Source organism: Panicum virgatum, chromosome 9K (assembly GCF_016808335.1).
Source record: "Panicum virgatum strain AP13 chromosome 9K, P.virgatum_v5, whole genome shotgun sequence".
Classification (NCBI taxonomy): Eukaryota; Viridiplantae; Streptophyta; class Magnoliopsida; order Poales; family Poaceae; genus Panicum; species Panicum virgatum.
Genome location: NC_053144.1, coordinates 19406834 through 19434356, shown reverse-complemented (window position 1 = coordinate 19434356; position 27523 = coordinate 19406834). Strand labels below are relative to the sequence as shown.

Below are 27523 nucleotides of genomic sequence, written 5' to 3'. Positions count from 1 at the left end.
GAATCTTGAGTGCTTTGTTATGATCGACATGTCGCGTTGAGTGCGTTCTCTTGGCATCAGTATTTGATGCAGAGTTGTTTCGCGACAGAAGAAAAAAAAAGTAGAAGTATTAATTTATCGCAGAGTTTGCCGGCTAGCTTCAGTGATCCTCCTCCAGTCGCGATGAGCATTCACGGGCGCTTGAGCGCGCGGCGGCATGTTATCCTTCCACCGTTGGAAGTGGTCGGCATTGAGTATTTGCTGCTCTGTGAAGCCAAGCTTGCCACATGCTGCCATGTTGACATGCCAGTTGGCAAGGCTTTGTTTTTTTTGTTTGCTGCGGAGCACCGTGAGGGCGTGAACACTGGGCAGAGAGTAGGCTTTTTCTGGTGTTTTTGTTGCCTTGGGCCTTTAATTCACTCTTCTTAACTTGAGTTGGTGGGCCGAGCCTCTTGAAGAATTCTGTTCTGCCAGTTACTATCAGCAGCGTTTTTCTCTGACACCAAATCAGCACTAGCTACCAGTCAGCCAATAATATTTTTCTCTCACAGCAAATCAGCACCAGTTATAGTCACCAGCGGAACAGAGCGAAGGTCAAATAATGTCCGCTTGAAAGTGGAAGTGGCAGCATCCGAGGAGGGAAATCCTGCACCGGCACGGCATCAAGCTCTGTATCTTCTTGCTCCAAACACGGAATCAAATCAAATTTTGACCCTGAAGAAGTGCTTCAAAATCTGGCTGGTACAAATCATTTGTAACAGTATGATCCCCCCCCCCACCCCCACCCCATTTGGTTAGGTTTTACTAGTCTATCAATCCGTGCTCCCGCACAGGCTAGTTAGAGATATCTAATAATTATCTATCTCACACTCTCTTTAACCAATTAAATATTCTAATCCAATACTGCAAAGATACATATTTATCATTATGTAATTGTAATAAATGTGATAGATTTAGTTACTAGCATTTTTTTCTTATTTCACATCACACCTCCATATATGTTTCATGTGTTTAATTGAAAACTTTGTTTGAGCTATGTGAACAACATGAAAATTGGTATTCTTATCTTTTCTCTTATACATGAATATATGGTGATAAACACATTATGGTTAGTATGTTTATATAAATAATAACATAAATAATATATTAATAATGATAGGAATAGTAATTTAGAATTTTATATTGATGGGCTTTAAGATTTTATTATAATATGATTTAGATTTGGGGTTCATTTTAACTTTTTTATTATGTTATCATTGGATGATATAAATGAAAATTTAGGGGGTTATTTGATATTATTTTATAATAACATAAGTGAGTAATTTACATGAAGGTTAGGGGGTTATTTTAGATTATTTTTTATAATGACAGAGGTGGGTAATTTAGATACATGTTTAGGGGGTTACTTTAGTCTATTTTCATAATATCAAAGATGGGTAATTTATTAAAAAGATAACAGATCCAATGACTATTGTGATTAGAGTTGCCGAATTGATGGCCGGATGTTTCTGACTTTTGTGAGAATTTGTAGCATTTCTCTATTTTTTTTAGACTGTCTACGTAGATCTAGGTGGCTTTACCTGGAGGCTTCAAAAGAAACCTCCAATTAGTAATAGTAAGATGACATGCAAATGAAATTGTAGGATAATTCGAGATGCAAGCCTGTGATCTGTTCTAATATTGCGACGGTAGGGTAAAAGCCATTTGTTATGATCAACTGCAGTCAACACTCCTGTGAACTGTAATACTTTCTGATCCATGCTACTTATCGAAGTCTACGAATGCAAATGTGTTCTTGTCCACTTCCAGAGAAAAAAATAGAATCAGATCGTTCGTATATATGACGGGTATAGTGAAAATGATGATAGATGGTTAAAGGCACAATCCAATTTATATGAATATTTAGCCAATGACTCGAAAGACCTAATGGCAGTTTACAGTTTAAAACCTCTATGGGGCGTTAACGGGTTGTTCATGTATAACTCCAAATGCATACCATTCTTTCGCAGCAAAAGAAGATACATCTCTTTCTACCACTTTCTCGTCTCTAAGTTGGAGATAATACATCAGAAAATGACATCAGCGAAGATAAAAAGATTGTAGCAGGAAATTGAGTAAACTTGGGACGAAGTGAGAAATCTGAGAGGCAAACTAAGGGCAGTAAATTGAAACAGACAGTACATGTCTGCCAATCAATCTTTTTCTTCCTATATTTGAGAGGAAATTGCCCGTGAATTATCATCTCATCTTCAACGGCAATTGCTCTCTACAGCACTGATGTGTCACCGCCAGCTTAACTTAGAGAAAGCAGAAACGACAACTCCTTCACGTAACAAGGCAAATGCAGGGGAACAGAGAAGGCCAATTGAAGATGTGATATTCAGAGCTCGCTCTGTCATACGCCGAGAGGAGCCAACAGCAAAACAGCAGGCTGGAGCAGGTGGAGGAATTCAAGCACAGCGGTGGAGGCCGCCACCACCTGATATCTGGAAGATAAATGTTGATGCTGCTTTTTGGAAGGAGGAGTTGATGGGAGCATGGGGCTTTGTGGTTCGTGATAATCTTGCGATAGCAGCGCTAGCAGGTGCTGGTCACCTATCTACGGTGAGCGATGCTCTGAGTGCTGAGGCACATGCGTGCGTTGAGGCACTTTTGGCCGCGGCAACTCAGGGGATGCAGCATATAATTTTGGAGACGGACTCTGCAACGCTGGTGAAAGCTCTACAATCAAGTGAACACGATTTTGGCGCCGGGGGGTGTTCTATTTAGAGAAGCGAAATTCATACTTGATACTATGTTCTCCTCGTGGTCGGTGGTCTTTGTTAATCGCTCCTTTAATTCTGTAGCTCATGATTTGGCTCGCTTTGGGCGTGATAGGGACCCGGATCATCCGTTCTTGTGGATGCATCCCCTCCCAGATTTTGTAAACGACTTGTTGGTCCGTGATATCACGGCTCTTTGTTGAATTAAAGTAACGAGCATTCCCATAAAAAAAAAGAAACGACAACTCCTTCAACAGTTCATCTTTAATAGCAGGCAACTGTGGGTCCCGCTTGTTAATTATTCTACTTTTTTCTTCGTCTTCATTTGTTATCTGAGAGCACGAGTGGTCGTGGGCGCTCGACGCTCGACGCTCGAATTGGCCTGCGCCGGCCACCGCCCACACCTCCGCCCTGCCTACACGCTTGCCTGGGCCCGTGCCGGCCGCCACCCCCACCTCCGCTCTCGCTTGCGCCCAAGCGCGAGCGGTCCGTCTGCGGCCGGCGCTGCCTCGCCGCGACATGCACTCCCCGTTCCTCGCTCGCGGAGGCCTTGTCCCTCGTCCCCAAGCTAGAGGCGGCGCCGTTCTTCCCTGCGACGGAGCTTCGGCGGCGGAAAATCTTGGGCCACGTTGCTGTCACTCGAGCTCCTCCTCCCCCGCGACGCCGGCCGCGTTCTGCCTTCTGGTCTCAGCTCGATAAACCATGTTGGCGGGCCTGCTGGTCTCGAACCGTATGCTAGCGAGAGTCCGTTGCTGGTCTCGGTAAACCATGTAGCGACATTTTCTTCTCTCAACTCCTCTCTCTCTCCGACGTGGACTTGCTATCGGCAACACTAACGGCCCGTTGCGGGTGGCCTTAGACTGAACTCACCAGCATACGGAGGGAGTGTGGAGGGATGCTGACATGGACGTTCTTTTCACTGTTTTGCACTGTAGAATGTATTGTTTGCAGTGTGGAGTTTGAAATAGGAGGCGGGATGGGAGGTGGGATAGGTATGCTGGTGAGTTCAGTCTTAGTGTTAAAGCAAGGCTTATAACCTCACCTACTTGTCGGTGAAAAGAGCTCCAGCTCAGATGGGTGCTGCCTATTTTATTCAGCAGCTGTAGCTCATTTATTGCATAAAAGCGACATGTAGCCAATTGAAAGCTAAGGGAGCCACGCTGGCAGGCTCAAATAGTGCATGCGCCCGCTGAATTTCGCCGTCTCGCCACACGCCCGCTACCTTCTTTCTTCTTTCTCATGCCTTCTCTTTATATGTAGTTATGTATGAATGAAGTATTGGCTATATATATACTAAACAATGGAAAGATGTTGAAACATTGGAAGTTGCTGCTCCAGGGGAGAGCTGCATAAATGATGGAACAACGTCCCGTTTTTAGAACATGAAGAACATCGAACTAAATCCTTGACCTATCATATTGGACCATTCAATTTAGTCGTATCAGCAACTTCATAGTGAGTTCGACGCTCGGAACTCAGAACGCAGATGTGTTCCTAGCAGGGTTCACCAAACCGGCCGGAACCGGTCCGGTTACCGCGGTTACCGGTCTAACCGGCCCGGACCGGTTCCGGTTCCGGCCGGTTTTAAACCGGCCCAAATTCAAATTTTAAATTTGAATTCTAAAAAATGGAAAAATCCCAAAAAAACCTTAAAAATACTTCAAGTTGCGACGAATTTAATGATGTCAAATTTTTTCAAATATTCGTTCATTTAGTATACTTTGCGAGCATTTGAAGTTAAACAAAAAAAACGTGCATACAAAAATATACAAATACAATGTAAAAGTAGTACAAAAAAGGGTTGGAGGGTTCATTTAGGCTAAAACATGTTATACAAACATTCATTTAGTATACTTTGCGGATATTTGAATTTAAACAAAAAAAGAAAAAAAATTAAATTTAGCGTGTTACCAGTCAAACCGACCGGTAACCGGTCAAACCGGACCGGTAAACCGGTCTAACCGGCCGGTTAGCCGTTCGAAACCGGTATAACTACGGGTTTTGAATTCAAATTTGAGTTTGACCGATTTTTACCGGTAACCGGTCAAACCGGACCGGTTAGCCGGAACCGGGCGCCGGCGGTTCGGTCCAAACGGTCGGATAAAAAAACCCTGGTTCCTAGCGCCCTCCATTTTGTTCTTTCCCAAAGAACTCAGATATTTTTTTTTGTTTTCATGGTGCATCATCATCATTCAGCTCGATCCTAGGATCAGGTTCAGGCGCAATAGCTTCCACCCTATTTCAGGCAAAAAGCTATCATAAACTTCTTGTGCAGGGGGTTGTTCTTCCTGTCTTCACATACTTGTTGGTGACCTTGAATCCAAGTCATTCATGGTGCCGAGCCAGCGAGCCTGATTTGTGGAAAGCCACCATTCAGATCCTGCAGCTCAAAGGACATCTTGGGCAATGCTCTGCTGGCTTCTTTAGGTAGCTAATAGTGCATATAACATCCTGATTCATAGAACATCCTGCAGAAGTGAAAATTGAGATGCAAACAGTGAAAATTCACGCAACATGATCACAACACAATGTATTACACTGTTATGTACAGATATCATACAGGTAAAGTTCGTTTTTGGACCCTAAACTATCACGATCGTCCAATTTTAGACCCTGAACTACGAAACATATCATCCCACCCCTTGAACTAACCAAACCATGCAAAATACCCTGAGCCGAAACCAGACCGGTTTCGTGCCACGTCGGTCGTCCGACCTGGCACCACTCACCGAGTCAGCAAGCCCCCCCTGTAAGTCTCTCTCTCCCGGTCTGCTTGCTCTCTCTATCCCACTCACCTGTTCCCCACCCATGGGAGCTCACCGGCGGCGGCAGCGGGCACGGCGCTGGAGGACCCGCTGGAGGATGCGCTGCTCGTCGCCGCCGCTGCCTCGCTGCCGCCGTGTCCTCCTACTGGGCCTCGAGCTCGCCGCCTTTGCCGCAATGGGGATCCCTCGGTCGCGCCCGTCAGCGGAGAGCTCCTGCTTGGCCGGTCGCGCGCCCAGGCCGCGAGCGGCGGCGACGAACCGGTGTGCGACGAGCTGCACAGCCGTAGGTCGGGCACTGGCACGCCTCTTGAAGCAGCAGGACACGAAGTCCTTGGCCTCCGCGGGCAGCCGAGCGGGCACCTCCGGCATGACGTCCGTGTACCCGATCCGATGGTCGGCGGCAAGGAGGTCGTCCATGTCGCTCCAGCGCACGAGCAAGCGGCCTCGTCGGCGAGCGACCCGCCAGAGACGAACTCAAGGAGGAGCTGGTACTTGCCGCTGGCCGCGGTGCGAGAGCCCAGGCAGGGCATGATGTGTGCACCCGGCTCGGCTTGCAGGGCACCTCCTCGTGCTTCTCCCTCCTCCAACTCGCCTGCCTCCCCTAGCGGAGCTCCATCCGGACCTCGGCGCTGGCCACGGCGAGGCGCTCCTCCTCAACCTCGGCCCGCAGCGCCGGCGCTATGGACTGCGCGGCCGCCATCGCCTTCCGAAGCGCCGCGCACTACTCCGACGCAGATTCCCCCTCGCCATCGTCACCCTCCCCCTTCTCTGGGCCCAGATTCCGCTTCACGGACCGCCGCCACGGCACGTCCGGCGAGCTGGAGCAGCAGCAGCACGGGCACCACCCTAGCGGCAGCCGGCGACGGCAGAGGAGCAGAGACGACGAGAGGAAGGGAGGATAAGGGGCAATTTGGTAATTTCTAATGGAAGGGCTAGGCTGCCAACCACGTCACAAAACCGCCGCCATGTCATAGCAATACCGGTCTGGTTTTAGCTCAGGGGGCTATTTTGCACGGTTTGGTTAGTTCAAGGGCGTGGGATGCCCGATTTCATAGTTCAGGGTCCAAAATCAGACGATCGTGATAGTTCATGGTACAAAAAACGAACTTTACCCATATCATATTGACGAGACAGGGTGACTAAAAACCTTCAATTGGCTGAAATTATACAAATAACCATTGAGTGCAGCCATACACTTTAACATAATCGTAAATGACCAAACCTAATATGGTATGTACTTCGTTTTGGATAATCCTAAATTGCTGCACATATTACAAATAATTTTTTATATCAAATATGAGAAATTTACGATTGAAAAAATAGGAGCCATCCATCTGATAAAAACCTACGGTGGTGAAGGTAGGAAGTACCCCGAAGTACCTAGGATAGGATAATGTACCTGGTATTTTCAAAATGTGGGACCAACTGACCAAGTACCAAAAAGTGAGACCGGATACTAAGTTAATTTAATTTTTATAAATACTTTCCATAGATCAACTGCTAGAAAAAATTCTAGGCAAAAGTACCTGAAAGTACCCATTGTAACTTGATAAAATTCTACGTGGAAGGATGGAGTAGTTGTAACTTGGCTTCCATCTACTCCATCCTTTCACATTTATAAGGCATAGTGGAACATGGCACGGTCTTTCAAACGATATTTTGACCATTTATTTATTATATATTATATCACTTATGATTATAACTATATTTGATTTCAAATCCAATCATATAAAATTTACATTACAAAAATAAAAAATTAATAGTCAAATTATTGGTCAAAAATAGAAAAGTTTGAATTTTGATATGCGTGTGTGCCTTTATAAACGAGGAGGGAGGGAGTAATAGGCTATTAGTTGTATTTGAGTTGTTCAAGACCTCTAGTTTTGTAACTTATCTTGTTCTCCACCATATGAATAGAACTTTATGTTCATGTCTTAGATCTTGCTCTTGAGCTTTGGATTGAGCCCATACTATCCACGGATTCGGATTGTTGTCCGTAGATTTGGGCTGCCCTTAGGGCGTTATCTTTAGCACATTGAAGTTGTTCCTTCAATACTATTGTGCTATTTCTATATTTCAGCACCTTGGAGTTGATCCTCCAATATAGTGTGCTGCATCATCAATTGGATATAAGATATTTTCGCAAAAAAAATGGATATAAGATATGCTCTACAAAAAATGTCATACAATGGCTTTAGAGGGCACGCATGCATAAACTTTGAACCTCAAACAGACAACCTTCCAGGCTGAATTTTGCGAAACTAATTTCAGCGAACCCAATAAATTAGAGGACAAATAGATGTAAAATTTTATGTAGATGTCTGTAGAATAAAAAAATCACCTAATTTTAAGTCTGTATGTGGTAATTATGGCCGTTTCAAGAAAGTGCCTTTGCATTTGAGTTTCAGTTTGTTATATTTCAACAAGCCATGTGTTGATGCTGATTCGGGGCCAATACACGATCGCACTCGAACGTGCAGCACGCAGCGACACTCCTTGCAGCGCCTCTGCGAGATCCGGTCAGACCGGTTTAGTAGACCGGTCAGACCGGTTTCGCCGGGGACCCGACGAAGATCCAACAAACACTCGCCTGGGAGGGACCTCTGTGACACCCTAGGTGCCTGCACAGTAGTTGTGTATCTATTTTATGCATCATGTGCTTGATTTGCTTGAAAAAGGATCTTTTTGTAAATATAAAAGGTTATATGTGTAAATATAATTTTATGCAAGGTCCTTTTTATAGTTTAATTTAAATAGGGTGTGAAATTATTGCTTTTGTGGATGGTGTATTTGCAAATTTTAGTGTAATCATTGCTTGGCAGAAAATCTTACTTTTTAGTCTGCATTTGAGTTGAATTTACAAGGGAAAAGATAAAAGTCCTTTGAATTCAAAATCCTTCTATGTTTTCAAAAATAGCTCTTTATACTTTGGTCAAATCAATTTTTGCACAACATCAAAGTTGTAGATCTTGAAAAGTTGAACAACTTTCATGTTGGGCACTTTTTATTTGAGCTTTATTTTAAAAGTTATTGCTGTTTTACATTGGGGTCCCTGGAATTTTCGGAAATTGCAAAGAAGTCCCTTTTCCCCTTCCTCCTGCCTGCTCCTCTGCTTCCCGCCGCCAGCGCTGTACGCCGCCCGCCCGCCGCTCTGGGCCGCCTCCCCGTCCACCTCCTGCTTCGCTGCCGCCTCACGTGGCGCCCCCACAAACCCCCGGACCTACCTCCCCGTGCGCTGGAGCTCCCTCCCCTCGCCACGCCGTCCTGGCCGAGCCCAGCGGCCGCCACCTCGCCGTCGCGGTGGCGAGCTCGCTGCAGAGCCCCGGCCCTCATTCTCGCGCGTGTTTGAGCACTACAAATAGCCCCGCAACCCGTTCCCTTCGTTTGTTTTCCGATTCCCCAACCCCAGACCCAGGAACACTACCGCCGCCATCCGCCGAACGCCAGCGAGCTTGACGCCGCCGTCAAACCGCCTCTCTGCAGCTCCTCCGCCTGTGCTGACACCCTAAGCGAGTTCCGCCTTGACCTCGCGCAGCTCCCAGGCCCAAGCCCGCCACCAGAACCCCCTCGCCGTCGAGCTGTCCGAGCCGCCGCCGCCACGATCACGCCGACGAGCCATCACCGGCCGTTCCAGCTCCAACCGAAGCCACCTACGGGTTCCTCTCGACGCCATGGTGCTTCTCCACCACTTTTCCCCAACCTCTGGTGAGCTCCCTTGCCGGATTTTGGCCGGCCGAGCCGCCCCTGTCTTCAACCTCCAGCCAAGGGCCTATCTGCAATTACTTTTAGAACTCCAGGGGCCTAGGCGCAAGTCTGTAATTTCTTTTTGTTTTCAAACCAGTGAATTTCAAAAATGCCTAGAAATTTGTAGAAAAATCGGCAAAATACAAAACCAAATGTTTTGGAATCCTTGTTGCAATAACTACAAAGTTTGTTACATGCATATTTTCATTTCTGGTCTGTATTTTAATCCAAGAAAAAGAATAGCATAAATAGGCTTTATTTGTTCCATGAGTTCTACTCAGTAGCTATATGTGATTTTTGGCCAGCTTGTGTCTTGCAGTGTTGTTAGCCTCTGGTAAAAAGTTGAAACCTTTTGACATCATTAGTTAGGTCAAAACTTCAAGATTCTTTTATGTACTAGTGTTGCTAATTTATTTGTTCTGGTTGAAATACTAAAGTTTTGTATGTGAAACTTTTTCCATGATCACATGTTGCTAAAACAGTACTGTTTACCAAGGTTGGGAAATTTTTGATCTGTTTAACCATTTATTTGATTTAATGCTTGTTAAGTAAGCTTTAATATTGATAAATATTTTCCTTGTCTAAAACTTCTTGATAATTTTTGTAGAGCCTTGTTTTACTCTTATGTTACTGTCTGTAAAATTTGAGTACCAGTTCATGACTATAACAAGAGCTAAAAATGAATCTTGTTATCTTTCTGTCAGATTTGTTTATTTTCTTAGAATTAATTATGTGCATAATTAATCCTGAAAATTTTACAGAAGCTTAGCTATCACTGTGTTGGTATGCTGTTTAATTTCTAGCTTCTGTTTTACTATAGTTCAATCTGTAGAATTCAATCTTGTTCTAGGAGTTGTTTGAATTAATGATTTGTTCTGGTTAAATGGCTGCATGTTTTGGTATGAAATTTTCAGGGTAGATCACTCTGTTTACTTTATGTTTGATGTAATTTTTTCTGAATATACTACTGTATGTGTGCTGAGTTGTTTATTTATTAGCAAATCATAGTTTACTTGTTATAGGAAACCATTAAAACTTACTTTATGAAGTTAGTAAGCTTCTTTTGTGCTGTTGATCATGATGCCTTGTGTAGTTAGATATGTTAGTTATCTACTCTATAAACATTTGCCCATGTGTGTATTAATTTTGTTTGCTTAGCTTCACCACATCGTGAGTGTGTTTTTAATACTGTTCTTGCATCACATATAGATACGACTGCTTTATCGGACGGAACATACGAGCTGATCCCGGATTCTGAAGGAGGTGATCTCAAAGCTCAAGTGAACACTGATATACTAACTGAAGCCCCGGACCAAAGTTCGGGAGAGCCCAGGGCTGAAATAGTTAGTAACTACCAAGAAGGCAAGCCCCGGACATAACCTATATTTCAAATTATTACCATTTATTGTTATTACTTACTTGTGCATTTACAGTTCTTAGGATTTGAATTGAAACCCTAGATGCATGATCCTAGGAACCTATGTACTGAACACTAGACCTGAGTTCGAACAATTGCTAAGCTTATAGGACCGGTAAAAGTCGAGTGATTGCCTGTCACTCGCGAACTCTATAGGAATTGCTTGTTTACTTTCTGTTATTAATATAAGGACGACGGATGGGGTTGTGTTCGATATCACGACTTTATGTGAGACCTCGTCTGTGTTGATGAACTTGCTAAGGTCGCGGTGTGTGGTAGTGGTGGTTAAGTTTTTGAACGTACTAGCCACATGCCGTAAATATGGTACGCGGTAAGCCTAATAGCCGATTGGACCAGGGAGTGAATATACCTATCAATCTCTCTTTAGAGATAGGCTTTTAAATGTTATTGTTGATCAACACTGCGACTTCGAGGGACAAGGTTGGACCTTGGAGCCCTGTAGTCGGGGAGAGTGACCCTATCCACAAGCCGGAAAGAAAGGTCAACGGTTGTTTGGGAAACGACCCGACGGTGTTCCAAACGTGTGTGTTAGGTCTGCCTGGCCAGGTTAACAAATTCGATTCGAATTGTCTGCTTCCCATAGTTTGGGACTGCTTGATCTCTTTGCCACACAGAGTAATAAGAGCAATAGTATTATGATCAATCTTGATGTTTGCTTAAAGATCTACCATGGTTGACTTGTAAATGCTTACATAGAATGGTTAATCAACTAGAATCTTGGAAGCTAAAATTTGAAAGTAAGGACCTACTCTTTATTGCTTTTCAGCAAAAGGAAAACCAGAGCCTCACAAACCCTGTATAGTCTAGCTAAAGTGGGTTACGTATACCCGTTGACGGTTAAGTCTTGCTGAGTATTAGAATACTCAGCCTTGCTATTGAAACCCTTTTTCAGGTATGAGTCTTGAGGATCAGATTGCTAGTTTATCTTGGCCCTGCTCTTTGCCTCCTGGCTAGTCCGTAGAGTGGGATCCGTCTTCGGCCGGCAATGACCATGACGAGTGATACCTTGCTTGGGCTAGCTTGGTATACCTTTGCGACGTGTTGTAGCCGTCGTTGTCTCTTTCCGCTGCTTTTCAAACTCTGAAGTTAAAGTATGGCTTGTATAACTGTTTTGCAAAGTTTGGTTTTGTAATAAGTACTTCGAAACATGTTGTAATCACTACTTTGGCTGTGTTGTAAAATTATGGTTGTAATATCTCTGGACTCGCCTTCGTGCGGGGTATGCTTGTTCGATCCGAGAACCGGTGGTTGTATCGGGACGTTACCCGACAGACCAAGAATTGTTCCGTTTGAAGTGCGTTTGAGCCGGTGTTGCCTTTATGGTGATGGCCTGCGCACTTGAGCCGGGATAATTCAGGTGGTTCTGCCACAACCCCGTCAGGGCAAATGCACCTTGGGTTGTCCTAGGCTCGGCGGGCCAGCTAGGGCGTCCTCAAACGTCATGGAGACGAGAGAAGAACAGCGTATTGAGATTGGAAAAGAAAAGGTAAAAATGAAAAAAAAAGTTTGTGTTTGATCGATTGGATACCCTCAATCGGTTGTAACCCTTCATATTTATAGGGTGGGGTGGTCTGTACCCTTTAGGAGTCGAAACTTAAATAAATATCGTGTCAAAATATGACTCCTAACTTGGATTGGGCGTTTCGGACCGGTCTGACCGGTCTCCGAACAGGTCTGATCGGTCAGACCGGGGTGCAGATCTTCCGGGAGGCATAACTTCCTCATCCGGAGTCCAAATTGGACGTTCTATATATGCATTTTGATCGTCTCGATGAGATCTATGCAATGGTGAAGTCCAATTGACAATTTGTTCTTGACCAGTCTGACTGGTGTACACGACTGGTCTGACCGGTTCGCCCAGTTTGTCCAGCAAACCTTGACTTGTGCCAATTTTGGTTGTCAACATATATCCCCCTGTTCTTTGGCAAAGCTTGCGTACCAAAGAACACTCCTCTGTACCAAAATTATCTAAGGGCGATGATCAATAATACATCGTCCATTTTTTGTGCTAATGGCGATAAAAAAATTATCAGTCTTGACTTGTCAACCCTCTATGGATGCTATTGTAACCGAAACAAGATCCTAGCAAGTACAACATGCATGAAACTACTATTTTCGACTTTTAAACATCTGAGTTTATTTCAATAACTAAAATTTTGACACGGCCATGGTGGCCGATTATATGAGTCATAACTCTTTGGTAAAGCGAAAATAGAATGTTGATAGTCATCATATGGCAACCAAGCATTATAACAGAACCATGGACTAGGATTGGTTATACCTGAATATGCTTTCCATGGAATATGCATCGATGAAATAAATGATGAAGACCAATGTGATAACCCCCAATGATGCTGATTTCTTTTTGCTCGTGACGACGAATAACTTCTTCTTTGATTCCGTTCTAGCTGATCAATTTTCTTCTCCTCGACTATCTTTTGATATTTGTGTAAAAGCTCTTCAAAGCTTGGTTTCTTCCTCGTCGTAATTTTAGGGCTGTTGTCAAAATCCCCAGATGGACTGGTCGGACCGATTTCATGACCAGTCAGATCGGTCTTTGCAGATCTAGCACTTTTCTTTTGATCTTGCCCCTTAGCCGAACGTGTCTCCTGTTCAGCTATATCAATTGAAGCAAGATTGCTATTGGGGACAATTTGATCAATAGGAGTAGACGATATTTCTTCAATAGTTGGCTTTTCTATCTCTTGTGTCAAATCTGAATTTTTATTTAATCTACCATCTCTTTTGACACGACAAACTTGTTTGATCATCTTATGCTTATTTTTCTGTATAGGCCGATCTCTTTGATGAATACGGTCGTTACTTCCAAGTGATGATTCATTAATTACCGGCTCTCTATAAGTAACATGATTTTGACCAAAATAACTATGAGAGGCCGGCATCCAAGAATTATAAGACTATGATGGATAAGAATAAGGCATGTAAAAATAAGGTCCACATGGCGTAGGCATAAGCAATTCATGTGAGGAAAATGGCATTGATAAAGTAGGAAAATTATTCCATTGCCGACTTCTATCATGGAACTGGCATTTTGGAGATGATCTTGGTAGTTTAGATTTATTAGGCCGACTAGCATCTTTAGCATCTCTTTGTTTTTTAGGTTTAGCCGGAAACTCACTAATGGGCTTTGGCTTTGCCTTTTGATGCTTGTTATGACCTTTAGCTTTTACAGTTTTCCAAACACCAATCTCGGGTTTTTTGAGTTTAACCATCTTAGGTTTTGGTTTATTTTGCAAAACCCTGAGAGAGGCGGCTAGACCGATCAGACAACCGGCACCTTTGCCTTTGTTTTGTTGCCCCCGAGTGTAGAACTACTAGATATAGTCTCTGTACTTTTTCTAGTGGATTTTGGGTCAACAAATTCGGCTTGAGACGGCCGAATTTTATCTGGACCAACAACAATAGGCAAAATTTCGCAAGGATCACTGGTCGGCTTTTCAATAGCTGACTCTTGAATAACAGGAGTTTGAATTGAACTATCTTCCTTATCAATCAAATGCTTGACAAAACCAGATAGAATGTCAGATAAAGTACCTGAAGATTGCATCTCCATTAAAACATCGATTTTGGATGGTGGCTGCAACTCCTTTATCTTCACGACTCCTTGCTCTGTTGTACAAAAACATGACAAAAGTAGACCTTCGACTACTCTGTCGTATTCTCTCTGATACTCTTCAAGTAGTTCCTCCGTTGATGTTGGATTGCTAGGGTTTGACAAATCGGCCATCATAGCCTGATTCTCGTTCCCCAGCGGAGTCGCCAAAAATATGTTGACGCCGATTCGGGGCCAACACATGATCGCACTCGAACGTGCAGCATGCATCGACGCTCCTTGCAGCGCCTCCGCGAGATCCGGTCAGGCCGGTTTAGTAGGCCAGTCAGACCGGTTTTGCCGGGGAGCCCGACGAAGATCCAACGAACGCTCGCCCGAGGGACCCCGCCAAGCGCACCTTGGGTTGCCCTAGTCTCGGCGGGCCAGCTAGGGCGTCCTCAAACGCCATGGAGACGAGAGAAGAACAACATATTGAGATTGAAAAGAAAAGGTAAAAAAGATAAAAAGGTTTATGTTTGATCGATTGGATACCCTCAATCGGCTGTAACCCTTCATATTTATAGGGTGGGGTGGTCTGTACCCTTTAGGACTCGAAACCCAAACAAATCTCGTGTCAAAATATAACTCCTAACTCGGATTGGGCGTTTCGGACCGGTCTGACCGGTCTTCGAACCGGTCTGACCGCCCTGGACCGGTCTGACCGGTCAGACCGTGGTGCAGGTCTTCCGGGAGGCATAACTTCCTCATTCGGAGTCCAAATTGGACGTTCTATATATGCATTTCGGTCGTCTCGACGAGATATATGCAATGGTGAAGTCCAATTGATAATTTGACAAAGTCTTCGTTACCGGTCTGACCGGTGTACACGACCGGTCTGACGGTTCGCCCAGTTTGTCCAACAAACCTTGATTTGTGTCAATTTTGGTTGTCAACACCACGTCAAAGCTTAAATAGGACCACTATTCACATTTCACAGCTAGTCACAAACAAAGCATATATAGGTAGAGTGACAAGGGAGCCCCATGCGCGAGCGTGAGGTCGTGTTCAAAGCCGAATAAAATTTCAAGTGGAACGAAAGGATAGGATGGCAGGGGCGCCTGCGCTGAGTGGCTACCTGGGTGCCCTTCCGGTGTTTAATACTATCACGCTAGAAAATTAGTTTTTGTATTGCATATTTTCACATACGGTTCTACTCTCTCTGTTTCTTTTTATTCATCGTTTTCGGTGTGCGTACCACAACTTTGACTCGGTTTATAGAAAATACGTGCAATATTTATATCACAAAATAAATTTGTTAAAAAGCTAAATTAAAAGATCTATCTAATGATATCAATTATATATTATAAATATTAATATATTTTTATAAAAAAATTAATCAAAGTCATTTCTTGTGAAGCGAGAACGACAATTATTTAGGGACTGAGGGAGTAGCTACGGACCGTCTGTGAAAATTATTTTACATTTGGGATCCAAACCATCTGTACAAGCACTGATTTTTATATACGCTTGCTTTCACAAGGTTACGGGTCCATCTGCGCATGGGGGTTCTGAATCCTGTATACTACAAATCACTTCTGTGATAGTGTACTGGTTACCAGGGCGGCAAGATCTGCAATTAGCGCCTCTGTGATAGTGTACGCGTAGGCAGGGCAAGATCCGCAATTTGCGCTAAAGCTACGCATACATATGACATCCATCCCCCAACTGCACTAAAGTTATTCTTTTGATCGATATACTTCTACTATTGAATTATTATAGTCCCGACGATGAACCCGATAGATGCCCTTGTTCAGTAAGAATTACTGATATTCTTTGTTGATCTGATCGATGTACTATTGAATTATTCTTGTTGATCAGCCTGCAGTTTGACTGGTCACATCTACAAGCCCTCCTCCGCGTCGATAATGGCGCTGCCGATTCCCAGCGTGCAGTTCGGCATCCTTAGTCGCCCTCTTACCACAGAACGCTGCGTACTTGCTCGACGCACACACACAGCCCATCAGTTAGTTACCCGCATCTCCACTTGCACAGCGCAGCAACCCACCAGCACCACCACTACACCTACACGAGCGTGCAACCCAGCTCGTCGAGAGCGAGCCATCGCGTCCATCATGCAGGCGGTGACCGGTGCCATGGGCAGCCTCATCCCCAAGCTCTGGGGTCTGGTCCATGCCGAGTACCAGCTGCAGACAGGCACGAAGGAACAAGTCGAGTCTCTCGCGCTGGATCTTGAGAGCGCGTACGCCGCGCTCCGCAAGGTGGCCTCTGTGCCGCCGGACCAGCTCGACGAGCAGGTCAAGCTCTGGGCGCGCGAAATCCGGGAGGGGTCCTACGACATGGAGGACGTCCTGGACACCTTCCTTGTGCATGTCGAGGGCAGCAATGATCCTGCCGACAAGGACAGCGAGCTCAAGCGTCTCAGGAAGAAAATGACCAGGTTGTTCAAGAAGATCAAGGCGCGCCATGACATCGCCAGTGAAATTGACAAGATCAAGAAGCGTCTCCAGGAGGTGAAAGACAGGCATGCCACATTCAGCATCAACGACATTGTCTCCAAGCGCATCGCATCGTCGTCGACAACTGATCCTCGCCTGGAAGCCATGTACAAAGAAGTGAAAGAGCTCATTGGCATCGACAAGTCAAAGGCCGATGTCATATCCAAGCTGGGGGATGATGGCTCCAACAAGGGGATGAGGAAGATAGTGTCTATCGTTGGAGCTGGTGGGTTGGGCAAGACAACTCTTGCTCGAGCGGTGTATGATAAGCTCAAACCCCAATTCGGTTGTGAGGCTTTTGTGCCAGTTGGCCAAAACCCTGACCCAAAGAAAATCCTCAGAGACATTCTTATAGATCTCGGATACATTGATTTTTCAAAAATTGCAATATTGGACGAAAGGCAACTCATCAATGAACTCCGTAGTTTCCTCGGAACAAAGAGGTATGAATACATAAGCCAGGCATTATTTTGCATTGATTTTGATGTACTATTAGTATGACTAGTTTTCATTAACAGCACACAATTCCATTTCGATGTGTACTGTTAAGACATTGAGAATGAATGCAGAAGCTCTTTTTTTATCAAATACTAAGCTAACTAGTGAGATGGCCCACACATGTACGCAGCTAGCATAAAAAAAACTTGCATATGTTTAATTTAGCATTATTCCTCCATTTGTATTTTACTTTATCTCACTGTTTTCTTTATGCATTCACTATAATTGTTGAAGTAGATATAATTCAAAACTAGCTCTATAAATGTTTAATTTTTTTAATGATAGTAGTGCTTAAATTTTTTGGGGGTATTTTAAGCTAGTTTTTATTCTACTACTAGTCCACTACTATGACGTTGAAATACATAGTATAATCTAAACCTAGCTCTATAAAGACAATTTTTATAATTACTGTGGGGGTGATTTCAAATAGTTATACAGTTGTTTAATTTTTAGGTAATTGCATTGGTGCATTTTTTTTCTTTGTTTTTTCTTTTTCGTTTTTATTAGGGTGATATTTTTCAAGACCTTGGAGTGAATATGACAGCTTCTTGGAGGCCGGCTAGGTGCTGGCTCAGAACTTATAGGTGACATGCTACAAACAAAGAACAACACTTTTGACCCCTAGGGGCACAACCGTCACCTATGCCTAACACATAGGTGATGAGCAGTGAATGTAGCCCGTCACCTGTAGCAAAGCTGACGGGCTTCATGAGCCGAGTCATCTTTTCTCTCTCAAAGGTGACCGCCCACTTCTTGCTGGGGGCGCCGAAGAGAATAAAAGGCGATGTGCCTCATCAGTACCCGTCACCCTTGGAATAGGCGTGCGCGCACCTTTGTTCATGTCACTATAGGGCGGTTCTTACATAGTGCATACTGATCATTATAACAATGGTTCAGCATATATGCATTAGTCTCTATATTTTAACTTTGCATGTCTAATTACTTTCTCTCACTGCAGTCACTTATTATGGACCGTTAACTGATATAAACAATGACAGCCCGATTGCTGGCCAGTAAATATTTATAGTATCATGCAAAACTTAAGGAGTCTTTAACGTTGGATAATAACCGTACCATATTTTGATTCTTGCCTTGTCACTCAGCTTTGTTCCGTAGATGATACTATGCATACTTCTACTAACTGTTATTTCACTGTCCTATGTGGCCGTGTAGGTACTTCATTGTTATTGACGATATATGGGAGGCAGAAACTTGGAAAAATATCAAATCGGCATTCATTGAGAATAATAGTGGAAGTAGAATAATCCTAACTACTCATAAGTTAGAAGTCACCACTGGTGAGGTTTAGAATCTTCAACCACTTACTCATGAGAATTCAAGAAAGTTGTTTTATACAAGGCTATTTGGTGAAGACAAGTTTCCTGATAATGAATCGAGTGAGGTACACAAGGCATCTGAAGAAATTCTAATGAAATGTGGTGGTGTACCATTAGCTATCATTACAATGGCTAGTTTTTTGGCGGGGAAAGCAAGGGAACAATGGTTTGAGTTGTGCCATTCTCCTAGTTTTATCCATGATAAAGATACTATGTGGATATTGTCTCTTAGCTTCAATGATCTTCCTCCTCATCTAAGGACTTGCTTGTTGTATCTAAGTGCATTTCCAGAAGATCATTTTATTGCCAAGGATCAATTGATATGGAAGTGGATAGCTGAAGGTTTTGTTGAAGAGAAACAAGGTATGTGGTTGTTTGATGTTGGAGAGGGATATTTTAATGACCTTGTTAACAGAAGCATGATCCAGGCAGATGAGAAAAAAGAGTGGTCGTTTGATGGAATATGGACATTGACCCAGGGTTGCCGTGTGCATGATATGGTTCTTGACCTACTCCGTCACGTGTCTCGGGAAGAAAACTTTTTCACTATATCAGATTCAGATGAGGTTGTAGCAGCCAGCTCATCAGGAAGCAAGGTACGCAGGTTGGTCGTTCAAAATAGAACCGATGAGTACATAGTTAATCCCAGGGATAACATCCCACAAGTGAGATCATTTCTTGCATTTACGTGTGATATTGGAAACATGATCTCGTTTCGGGGCTTCAAACTCTTACGTGTGCTAACTTTAGAGGGCCGCATCGGATCACCCTCGTGTCACATCGATTTGGAGCATATCGGAAAATTAATTCATTTGAGGTACCTTGGGCTAAGTCGCATCGAGACCCTGTTGCCAGAAGCAATAGGAGATCTCAAGTTTCTACAGACACTGAACCTGAGGGGATGTCGCTGGCTAAACCTTCCATCGAGCATCAGCCGGCTAACACAGTTGGTATGCCTACGTGCTGATGTTGAGATGCCAAATGGGGTACTAGGGAAGCTAACGTGCCTAGAAGAGCTAGTGGTAAAACCCATCAACTATTATCCTGACGAGGATGGCCACATGCAGTTTGTAAAGGACCTGAGCAACCTGACCCAGCTCAGGGTGCTCAGGACTGGGATTATGAGCATTAATGACATCATTGAATCAGATTTGTTGCAGTCCATAGGAAAACTCCGGAGGATCCAACGTCTGTCACTGCACATTTTTGGTGGCAAACCACAATCAAGCACATGGTGCGCACAGTTAGTTCTCCCTCGTGGTTTACGTTATTTGAACTTCTCAGCTCTCCACATGGAAATCATGCCGCCGTGCATCAATCCCTCGCATCTTGTCAACCTCTCCGACTTGAACCTTTTAGTGAATGGTATGGATAGGCAGGATCTGGAATCACTCAGCAGGCTGCCACAGCTCCGGCACCTCTGGCTGCAAACAATGTCGACGGTAACGTTGCCTAATGTTGCCAGCAATGGCTGCTTCCAGATGTTGAGAAGCTGCTGTTTCCCCTGGTCAACGGTTAGGTTCCTGCTGAATGGGGACTCGAGTGTCTCATTTACTATTAGAATGGGAGAGATGATATGGACTTCGTTTCCGGCAGAAAAGAGGAGGATGAGGAAAGAGTAGCGGCACCGGCTGTTGGAAAAATAGACAACTATAAGTTTAAATTCCGAACTAGATTTATCATGACGAGAATTAATCCTAGCATGCATGACTCTAACATACTAGATAGTACGTATATCATAAACATGATCTCAGACAACATGATTATGAAACAGATCTGATCACAAAATATGTACTGTGCAGGAGCCGCCGGGAAGACGAAAGGTGCAGACGAGACGAAGACGGTCCTTCGAACGGAGCGCAGCAACCGGCGTTGCAGACGACGGTACGCCGCAGCTCCTGACTTGGACGGAGGACGAGCCGTGGCGAAGAAGATGAGCAGTCGCGCTTAGTGCTTCCCAAAAACCTTATTCGCCCTCTCCCGGTGCAGGATCACAAGAGCGAGCGGTTCCGGAGACCTGCTCTCCCGTTCGCCGGTGCACGCCGGCGCTCGGGATGGAGAAGACTACGGTGGCGGCGCAGCAATGAGAGTAGGCAAAACCCTAACTCAGATTAGATCTTCTTATGAATTCCCAAATCTTGGGGACTCCACGTATAGCGATCTATGATTCACTTTTTCCATGAGGGAGGTGGTCCGTATTTAAAGGGAGAAAAACCCCTTACACCCTCGTCCATTAGCAATACGGGACTAATAGATGGTGTACCTCCTCTTAGCACTAATGAGCCTTTGAGATTTATTAGGATTATTTATATGGGCCAAGCCCATAAATCTAACAATCCCCCACCAGATCTCAAATACCCATTTATAGATTTTGTCTGTTTCTCACTACTGTTTGATATACCAATGTTTTAGTGAGGACTGTTAAGTTGAACTCTCACCTAGAGCTCCAAGCTACACTTATCCATAACTTGAACAATAGACTACGCCTTGAATTGCAAGTTTGGTGCGAACAAGTTTCACTCAAAGTCATAACCAGTACATGGCTGCTAGTAGCTTTCTCCGCGGGTGGAGCATATACGTCGTACTCTCTGGTCTCTTCATGAGTTTACTAGAGATCACCCAAATCTCACAGACTGCGACGTTAGACAGTCAGACTCATATAGGTGTGTTCTTTCAAGAATGCTCTGTAGGATAGCACCTTTACTCATTAGAGCCAACAGAAACACATTAAGGCAAATAGCCAACCTACCTTACAGCAACTGAGAGTATTGTATCTTTTCTTAGAGAGGGTTTAACCATTACTCTCCTCAGTTCACCATCAGCTTGTTCTCCCCAAGTCCTAATTCACGGGATCTCCGATCACATAGGTTGGGTTACCATTGTGGCAACTTATACGGGTCTCATACCCATCTCCCTTGATGCACTATCTATCACATTTCGTGATAATCCTTTTGTAAAGGGATCTGCCAGGTTTTTGTCTGTTTGAATATAAGTCACACTTATCACTCCGGAGTTTCTCAACTTCCTGACAGACTTCAGTCGTCTTTTAACATGTCTTGATGACTTTGCATTATCCTTAGCATTGTTCACTTTGACTATCACCGTTTGATTGTCACAGTTCATAAAGATGGCCGTCACTGTTTTCTCAACCACAGGCAAGTCCATCAAGAGCTCATGCAGCCACTCTGCCTCAACAGTGGCTGTGTCCAAAGCAGTAAGTTCTGCTTCCATGGTTGACCGTGTCAAAATGGTCTGTTTGCAAGACCTCCATGATATCGCACCACCTCCAAGGGTAAACACATACCCACTCGTGCCATATAGCTCATCAGCGTCAGATATCCAGTTTGAATCACTATATCCCTCAAGCACAGCAGGGTGCCCAGAATAGTGAATCCCATAACTCACAGTACCTGCTAGATAGCGCATAACCCTTTCAAGTGCATGCTAATGATCAGTACCCGGGTTTGACATGAACCTGCTCAATTTGCTCACAGCAAAAGATATGTCGGGTCTCGTTGCGCTAGCTAAGTACATGAGTGAACCAATAATCTGCGAATATCTCAGTTGATCTTTGGTAATTTTCCTGTTCTTTCTCAACATCACACTAGGGTCGTAAGGTGTTGGAGAAGGCTTGCTGTCGATATAGTCAAAACGGCTCAAGACCTTTTCCACATAATGGGATTGTGAAAGAGTAATCACATTCTCAACCTTAATAAGCTTGATGTTAAGGATAACATCAGCTTCTCCTAAATCCTTCATATCAAAGCTCTTTGAAAGAAAGGACTTGACCTCATTGATCACATCAATGTTTGTGCCAAAGATCAGTATGTCGTCCACATACAAGCATAATATCACTCCTCCACCCCCACCATAGCGATAGTACACACATCTATCAGCCTCATTAATGACAAAGCCCGTAGAAGTTAAAGTTCTGTCGAACTTCTCATGCCATTGCTTAGGTGCTTGTTTCAACCCATACAAAGACTTCAAAAGCTTACACACCTTGTTTTCTTGACCTTTCATTACAAATCCATCAGGCTGATCCATGTAGATCTCCTCATCCAACTCTCCATTTAGGAAAGCTGTCTTAACATTTATCTGATGAATAATAAGACCATATGAGGCAGCCAAGGAAATTAATGCTCGAATAGTGGTCAATCTAGCGACATGTGAATAAGTATCAAAGAAGTCTTTGCATTCCTTTTGTGTGTACCCTTTAGCAACAAGCCGAGCTTTGTACTTGTCAATAGTACCGTCAGGCTTAAGCTTCTTCTTGAATATCCACTTACATCCTACTGGCTTGCAACCATAGGGTCGTTCAGTGAGCTCTCATGATCCATTAGAAAGAATTGAGTCCATCTCACTTTGGACTGCTTCTTTCCAATCATCTGCATCTGAAGATGCATATGCCTCTGCAATGGATGTGGGAGTATTGTCCACAAGGTACACAGTGAAATCGTCACCAAAGGATTTTACAATCATTTGTCTCTTGCTCCTTCTAGGAGCTTCACTGTCATCCTTCTCTAGGACATGCTCATGTTCATCGGATTGTTCAGAAGACTCGATAGGTACTGCAGGTTGAGGAGTTATCTCTGTCGAAAATCTAGAATTGCTATGCATATCTTTCATAGGAAAAATATTCTCAAAAAATATTGCATCACGAGATTCCATAATAGTATCAACAAGCACATCTGGTATCTCAGATTTAACCACTAAGAATCTATAAGCAATGCTCCTCTGAGCATATCCTAAAAAGACACAATCCACTGTCTTAGGTCCCAACTTGCGCTTCTTTGGAATAGGCACATTAACTTTCGCTAAGCACCCCCACGTGCGCAGATAAGAAAGGGATGGTTTTCTCCCATTCCACATCTCATATGGAGTTTGATCTTAATTCTTGTTTGGAACTTTATTCAAGACATGACACGAAGTCAATACAACCTCCCCCACCATGCCTTAGAAAGACCAGCTGTGTCTAACATGGAGTTAACCAAGTCAGTCACCGTGCGGTTTTTCCTCTCGGCAATCCCGTTTGATTCGGGAGAATAGGGAGGCGTCCTCTCATGAATAATTCCATGCTCCTCACAGAATTCATCAAATATTTTGGGAAAATACTCGCCACCACGATCTGAGCTTAAACGCTTGATCTTTCTCTCTAGTTGATTCTCAACTTCAGCTTTATAGATTTTAAAGTAGTCTAACGCTTCGTCCTTAGTTCGCAACAAATAAACATAGCAAAATCTAGTCGCATCGTCAATTAACGTCATGAAGTATCTCTTCCCACCTTTTGTCAACGCACCATTCATCTCACATAGATCAGAATATATGAGTTCTAGAGGTGCCAAGTGTCTCTCCTCAGCAGCCTTGTGAGGCTTTCGAGGTTGCTTTGATTGCACACAACTATGGCACTTAGAACCTTTAGCAATGGTGAATTTCGGAATTAAACACATGCTGGAAAGCCGAGACATCAAACCAAAATTAACATGACATAAACGTGAATGCCAAACACTCACATCATCGCTAACGTTGCCACAAATATGGTTCACCGACTTATTACAAAATTCAGCAAGAGAAAAGCGGAACAAGCCTCCGCAATCATAGTCTTTACCAACGAATTGTCCATATTTCGACACGACAAATTTATTGGACTCTAACACTACCTTAAACCCGTCCTTGCATAGGACTGACCCACTGATCAGATTCTTGTTGATAGTGGGCACATGCTGCACGTTCCTCAGCTGCACGATCTTCCCCGAAGTAAACTTCAGATCTACCGTGCCAACACCATGAACAGAAGCATGTGAACCATTCCCCATCAGCACGGAGAAGTTCTAGACGGTCTGGTAAGAAGAAAACATAGAGATGTCAGCACACACATAAACATTAGCACCCGTATCAAGCCACCAACTCGTGGGTTGAAAAACTGAAAGAACTGTAGGTAAATTACCGTACCCATCTCCAGTGTTGCTTATGGTCACCATGTTGACATCCTTGGACACATTTGCTTTCTTGGCCCTGCGGTCTGCTTGATCTGGGCACTCCTTGGAGAAGTGTCCAAGCTTACCACATGCATAGCACTTTTCCAAAGCCTTGTTCTTCTTCTTCTTGAAGGTAGTGGTCTTGTTATTCCCTTTGTTCTTGCCATGTGGGAACTTTTGGACCAGGTTGGCGCTGGACTGGCCTTGATCTCCTTTCTCAGGCACGTCCTTCTTCCGAGCCTTCTCCTCAACATCAAGAGTCGCTATCAGATTTTCAACTGATATCTCCTGTCTCTTGTGTTTCAGAGTTGTGGCGAAGTTCCTCCATTGGGAAGGCAACTTTGCAATAATGCATCCAGCCACAAACTTGTCGGGAATAGGACACTTAAGGAGATCAAGATCCTTGACAATGCACTGCACCTCATGCGCCTGTTCCACCACAGAACGGTTATTCACCATCCTGTAGTCATGGAAACTCTCCATGAGGTACAGTTAATTGTCCGCATCTGTTGCATCATACTTAGCAACCAGAGCATCCCACAACGTCTTCGGCTCTGTCTCATCAATATTCACACGGACTAATCCGTCTAACAGATTGCTAATGATACATCCGACAAAGAGATTATTGGCCTCATCGTACTTCTTCTGCTCTTCAGCAGTAAGTACGCCCTCAGGCTTGCCAAGTCTCATGTCCCAGATGTGCATAGTAGTAAACCATAGGCGAACCTTGGACTTCCAGATCTTAAAGTTCATGCCAGTAAACTTTTCTGGCCTCAGTGACTCAGCGAAACCAGCCATTGTTGCCTATAATAAGGTTTTTGGATTGTTAGAAAAATAGACAACTGTAAGTTTAAATTTCGAACTAGATTTATCATGACGAGAATTAATTCTAGCATGTATGACTCTAACATACTAGATAGTACGTATATCATAAACATGATCTCAGAAAACATGATTATGAAACAGATCTGATCACAAAATACGTACTGTGCGGGAGCCGCCGGGAAGACGAAAGGTGCAGACGAGACGAAGACGGTCCTTCGAACGGAGCGCAGCAACCGGCGTTGCAGACGACGGTACGCCGCAACTCCTGACTTGGACGGAGGACGAGCCGTGGCGAAGAAGATGAGCAGTCGCGCTTAGCGCTTCCCAAAAACCTTATTCGCCCTCTCCCGGTTAGGATCACAAGAGCGAGCGGTTCCGGAGACCTGCTCTCCCGTTCGCCGGCGCTCGGGATGGAGAAGACTACGGTGGCGGCGCAACAACGAGAGGAGGCAAAACCCTAACTCAGATTAGATCTTCTTATGAATTCCCAAACTTTGGGGACTCCACGTATAGCGATCTATGGTTCAGTTTTTCCATGAGGGATGTGGTCCGTATTTAAAGGGAGAAAAACCACTTACACTCTCGTCCATTAGCAATACGGGACTAATAGATGGTGTACCTCCTCTTAACACTAATGGGTCTTTGAGATTTATTAGGCCATAAATCTAACACCGGCTGTTATGCCAAACCTCCGAGAGCTCGAGTTCAATGTCATAGTAAGAGCCTTAGTAGATTATCGCGGCTGCTGTGACCTTCTCGGCTTAGAGTACCTCATTTCGCTTCAGGAAATTAGAGTAAACTTTGAATGGGACGGCTGCACTGAGGCGGGTGGTTGAAGCCCATCCCAACCACCCCATGCTCCAAATATATCATCCATGATATCCTGAAGGCCACGCTGGTACTCACTTGGATTTGTGGTAAAATTAAAATTCAATCGATCCTTGAGGTGACTCCCCCCGATGCAGCATGTTTCATACTTACACAGCTCTCTGTTCCAGATGATGATCGGGCAATTGACAACCATTACTCGCTCATTACAGAAGACCAGAGGAGGCGACGATCGACCACAGGGCTACATACCAAGCTATCTCTTGAACCATTATATTTCGGTCCGATTCAATTGTGAAGGAACTGAAAGCTGCGATCAGCCTACAGGTGCTCGTGGAGGATGATAGATTGGACAAGATTTCTGATCATGAGTGGCTCATGTGGCCAATGCACAAGGGGACCGGAGGAGCCGATAATACAATTCACTCTTCGTCTCCAAGCTGTCGATCGATCAACAAATATGTTATCATCAGTTCATAGTCCTGTCTGCAAGAGTGATGTATGTATGCAACTCCGGTCCTATATATGTAGCTGCTGCTGCTTCATCTTTTTCATTAGGTGGCCAATCATGTTCATTAGCGATTTAGCGTTGCTCCTAGTTCTAGCTTGATGGGACACTTTGCTTCTTGGCACTATATATTCAACTCCATTCTCACCGGAGACGCTGGCGAGGGTTCCTTGACATCGTCGGTTTTTACCTTGATAATCCACTGTGTCGTTTGTTTTCACCATTGGAGGGGTCTTTGAATCACTGCTGCAGTCATGACATGACACTTGGTCGTACCTGCACACACAATATCACCACTCGCACCCGGTAGCTCAAACCCACTACCGCCTCTTGTTTCCTCTGTAGACACAGCCCTTTTCTTTGCGGATTAAAGATTAATCTGTTTTTTTTTTCTTTTTCTGTTCATAGATGCTTGTTCTCTTCGCTGCTCTTCCTTTGGTCAGCGAAGAGACTACATGTAGTGAGCTTCCACAAAGTGACGGGACTAGACGTCATTGCACGCGAAAAGTGGAGAAACCTACAAGACACAAAGAGCGCAAAATCTGCCCAAGAGACAATAGTGAGCAACATAGTTAGAATAGAACGCGCTGAGGAATTCCTCCATCACTATCAATTCTCGAATACAGGCCACTTTGCCATCACACCATCAGTACAACTGTGCAAGTTCAACGTATCCAAGTAAGCTCGTCACTTCCATTCGCCGCGGTGCCGCGCGGTGTTGTGGATCATTTTTGCTTTCTTTCGCCTCGCCGTTTCTGTTGTTTTACCCATGTTTTGGAACAAACCACTCAG

At 44.3% G+C, this 27523-nt stretch overlaps 2 protein-coding genes across 3 annotated transcripts; one reads left to right on the top strand and one right to left on the bottom strand.

Moving 5' to 3' along the window:
• Window positions 1-4861: 4861 nt before the first annotated feature.
• LOC120650599 lies at window positions 4862-6442 on the bottom strand. 2 transcript variants are annotated; one of them, XM_039927775.1, is made up of 2 exons: window positions 5537-6442; window positions 4862-5209 (listed from the first exon to the last, which is right to left on the bottom strand). In XM_039927775.1, the coding sequence occupies exons 1-2, from the start codon at window positions 6034-6036 to the stop codon at window positions 5173-5175; spliced, it is 537 nt and encodes a 178-aa protein (XP_039783709.1). In that variant the 5' UTR covers window positions 6037-6442; the 3' UTR covers window positions 4862-5172. The 2 variants fall into 2 exon arrangements, with proteins under 2 accessions (XP_039783709.1, XP_039783711.1); XM_039927777.1 differs by having other exon boundaries at window positions 5562-6442.
• A 9828-nt stretch (window positions 6443-16270) lies between these two features.
• On the top strand, window positions 16271-20214 carry LOC120647795 (disease resistance protein PIK6-NP-like). The gene is made up of 3 exons (XM_039924634.1): window positions 16271-17200; window positions 18429-18459; window positions 18565-20214. The coding sequence occupies exons 1-3, from the start codon at window positions 16374-16376 to the stop codon at window positions 20212-20214; spliced, it is 2508 nt and encodes an 835-aa protein (XP_039780568.1). The 5' UTR covers window positions 16271-16373.
• The last annotated feature ends 7309 nt before the right edge of the window (window positions 20215-27523 follow it).

Coding starts and splice junctions, on each gene's coding strand:
- LOC120650599 (XM_039927775.1), bottom strand. CDS start 6,036: ATGCCCTGCCTGGGCTCTCGCACCGCGGCCAGCGGCAAGTACCAGCTC. Junction 5,210..5,536: donor CTCCCATGGGTGGGGAACAG/GTGAGTGGGATA, acceptor TCACTTCTGCAG/GATGTTCTATGAATCAGGAT.
- LOC120647795 (XM_039924634.1), top strand. CDS start 16,374: ATGCAGGCGGTGACCGGTGCCATGGGCAGCCTCATCCCCAAGCTCTGG. Junction 17,201..18,428: donor AGTTTCCTCGGAACAAAGAG/GTATGAATACAT, acceptor GTGGCCGTGTAG/GTACTTCATTGTTATTGACG. Junction 18,460..18,564: donor TTATTGACGATATATGGGAG/GCAGAAACTTGG, acceptor GGTGAGGTTTAG/AATCTTCAACCACTTACTCA.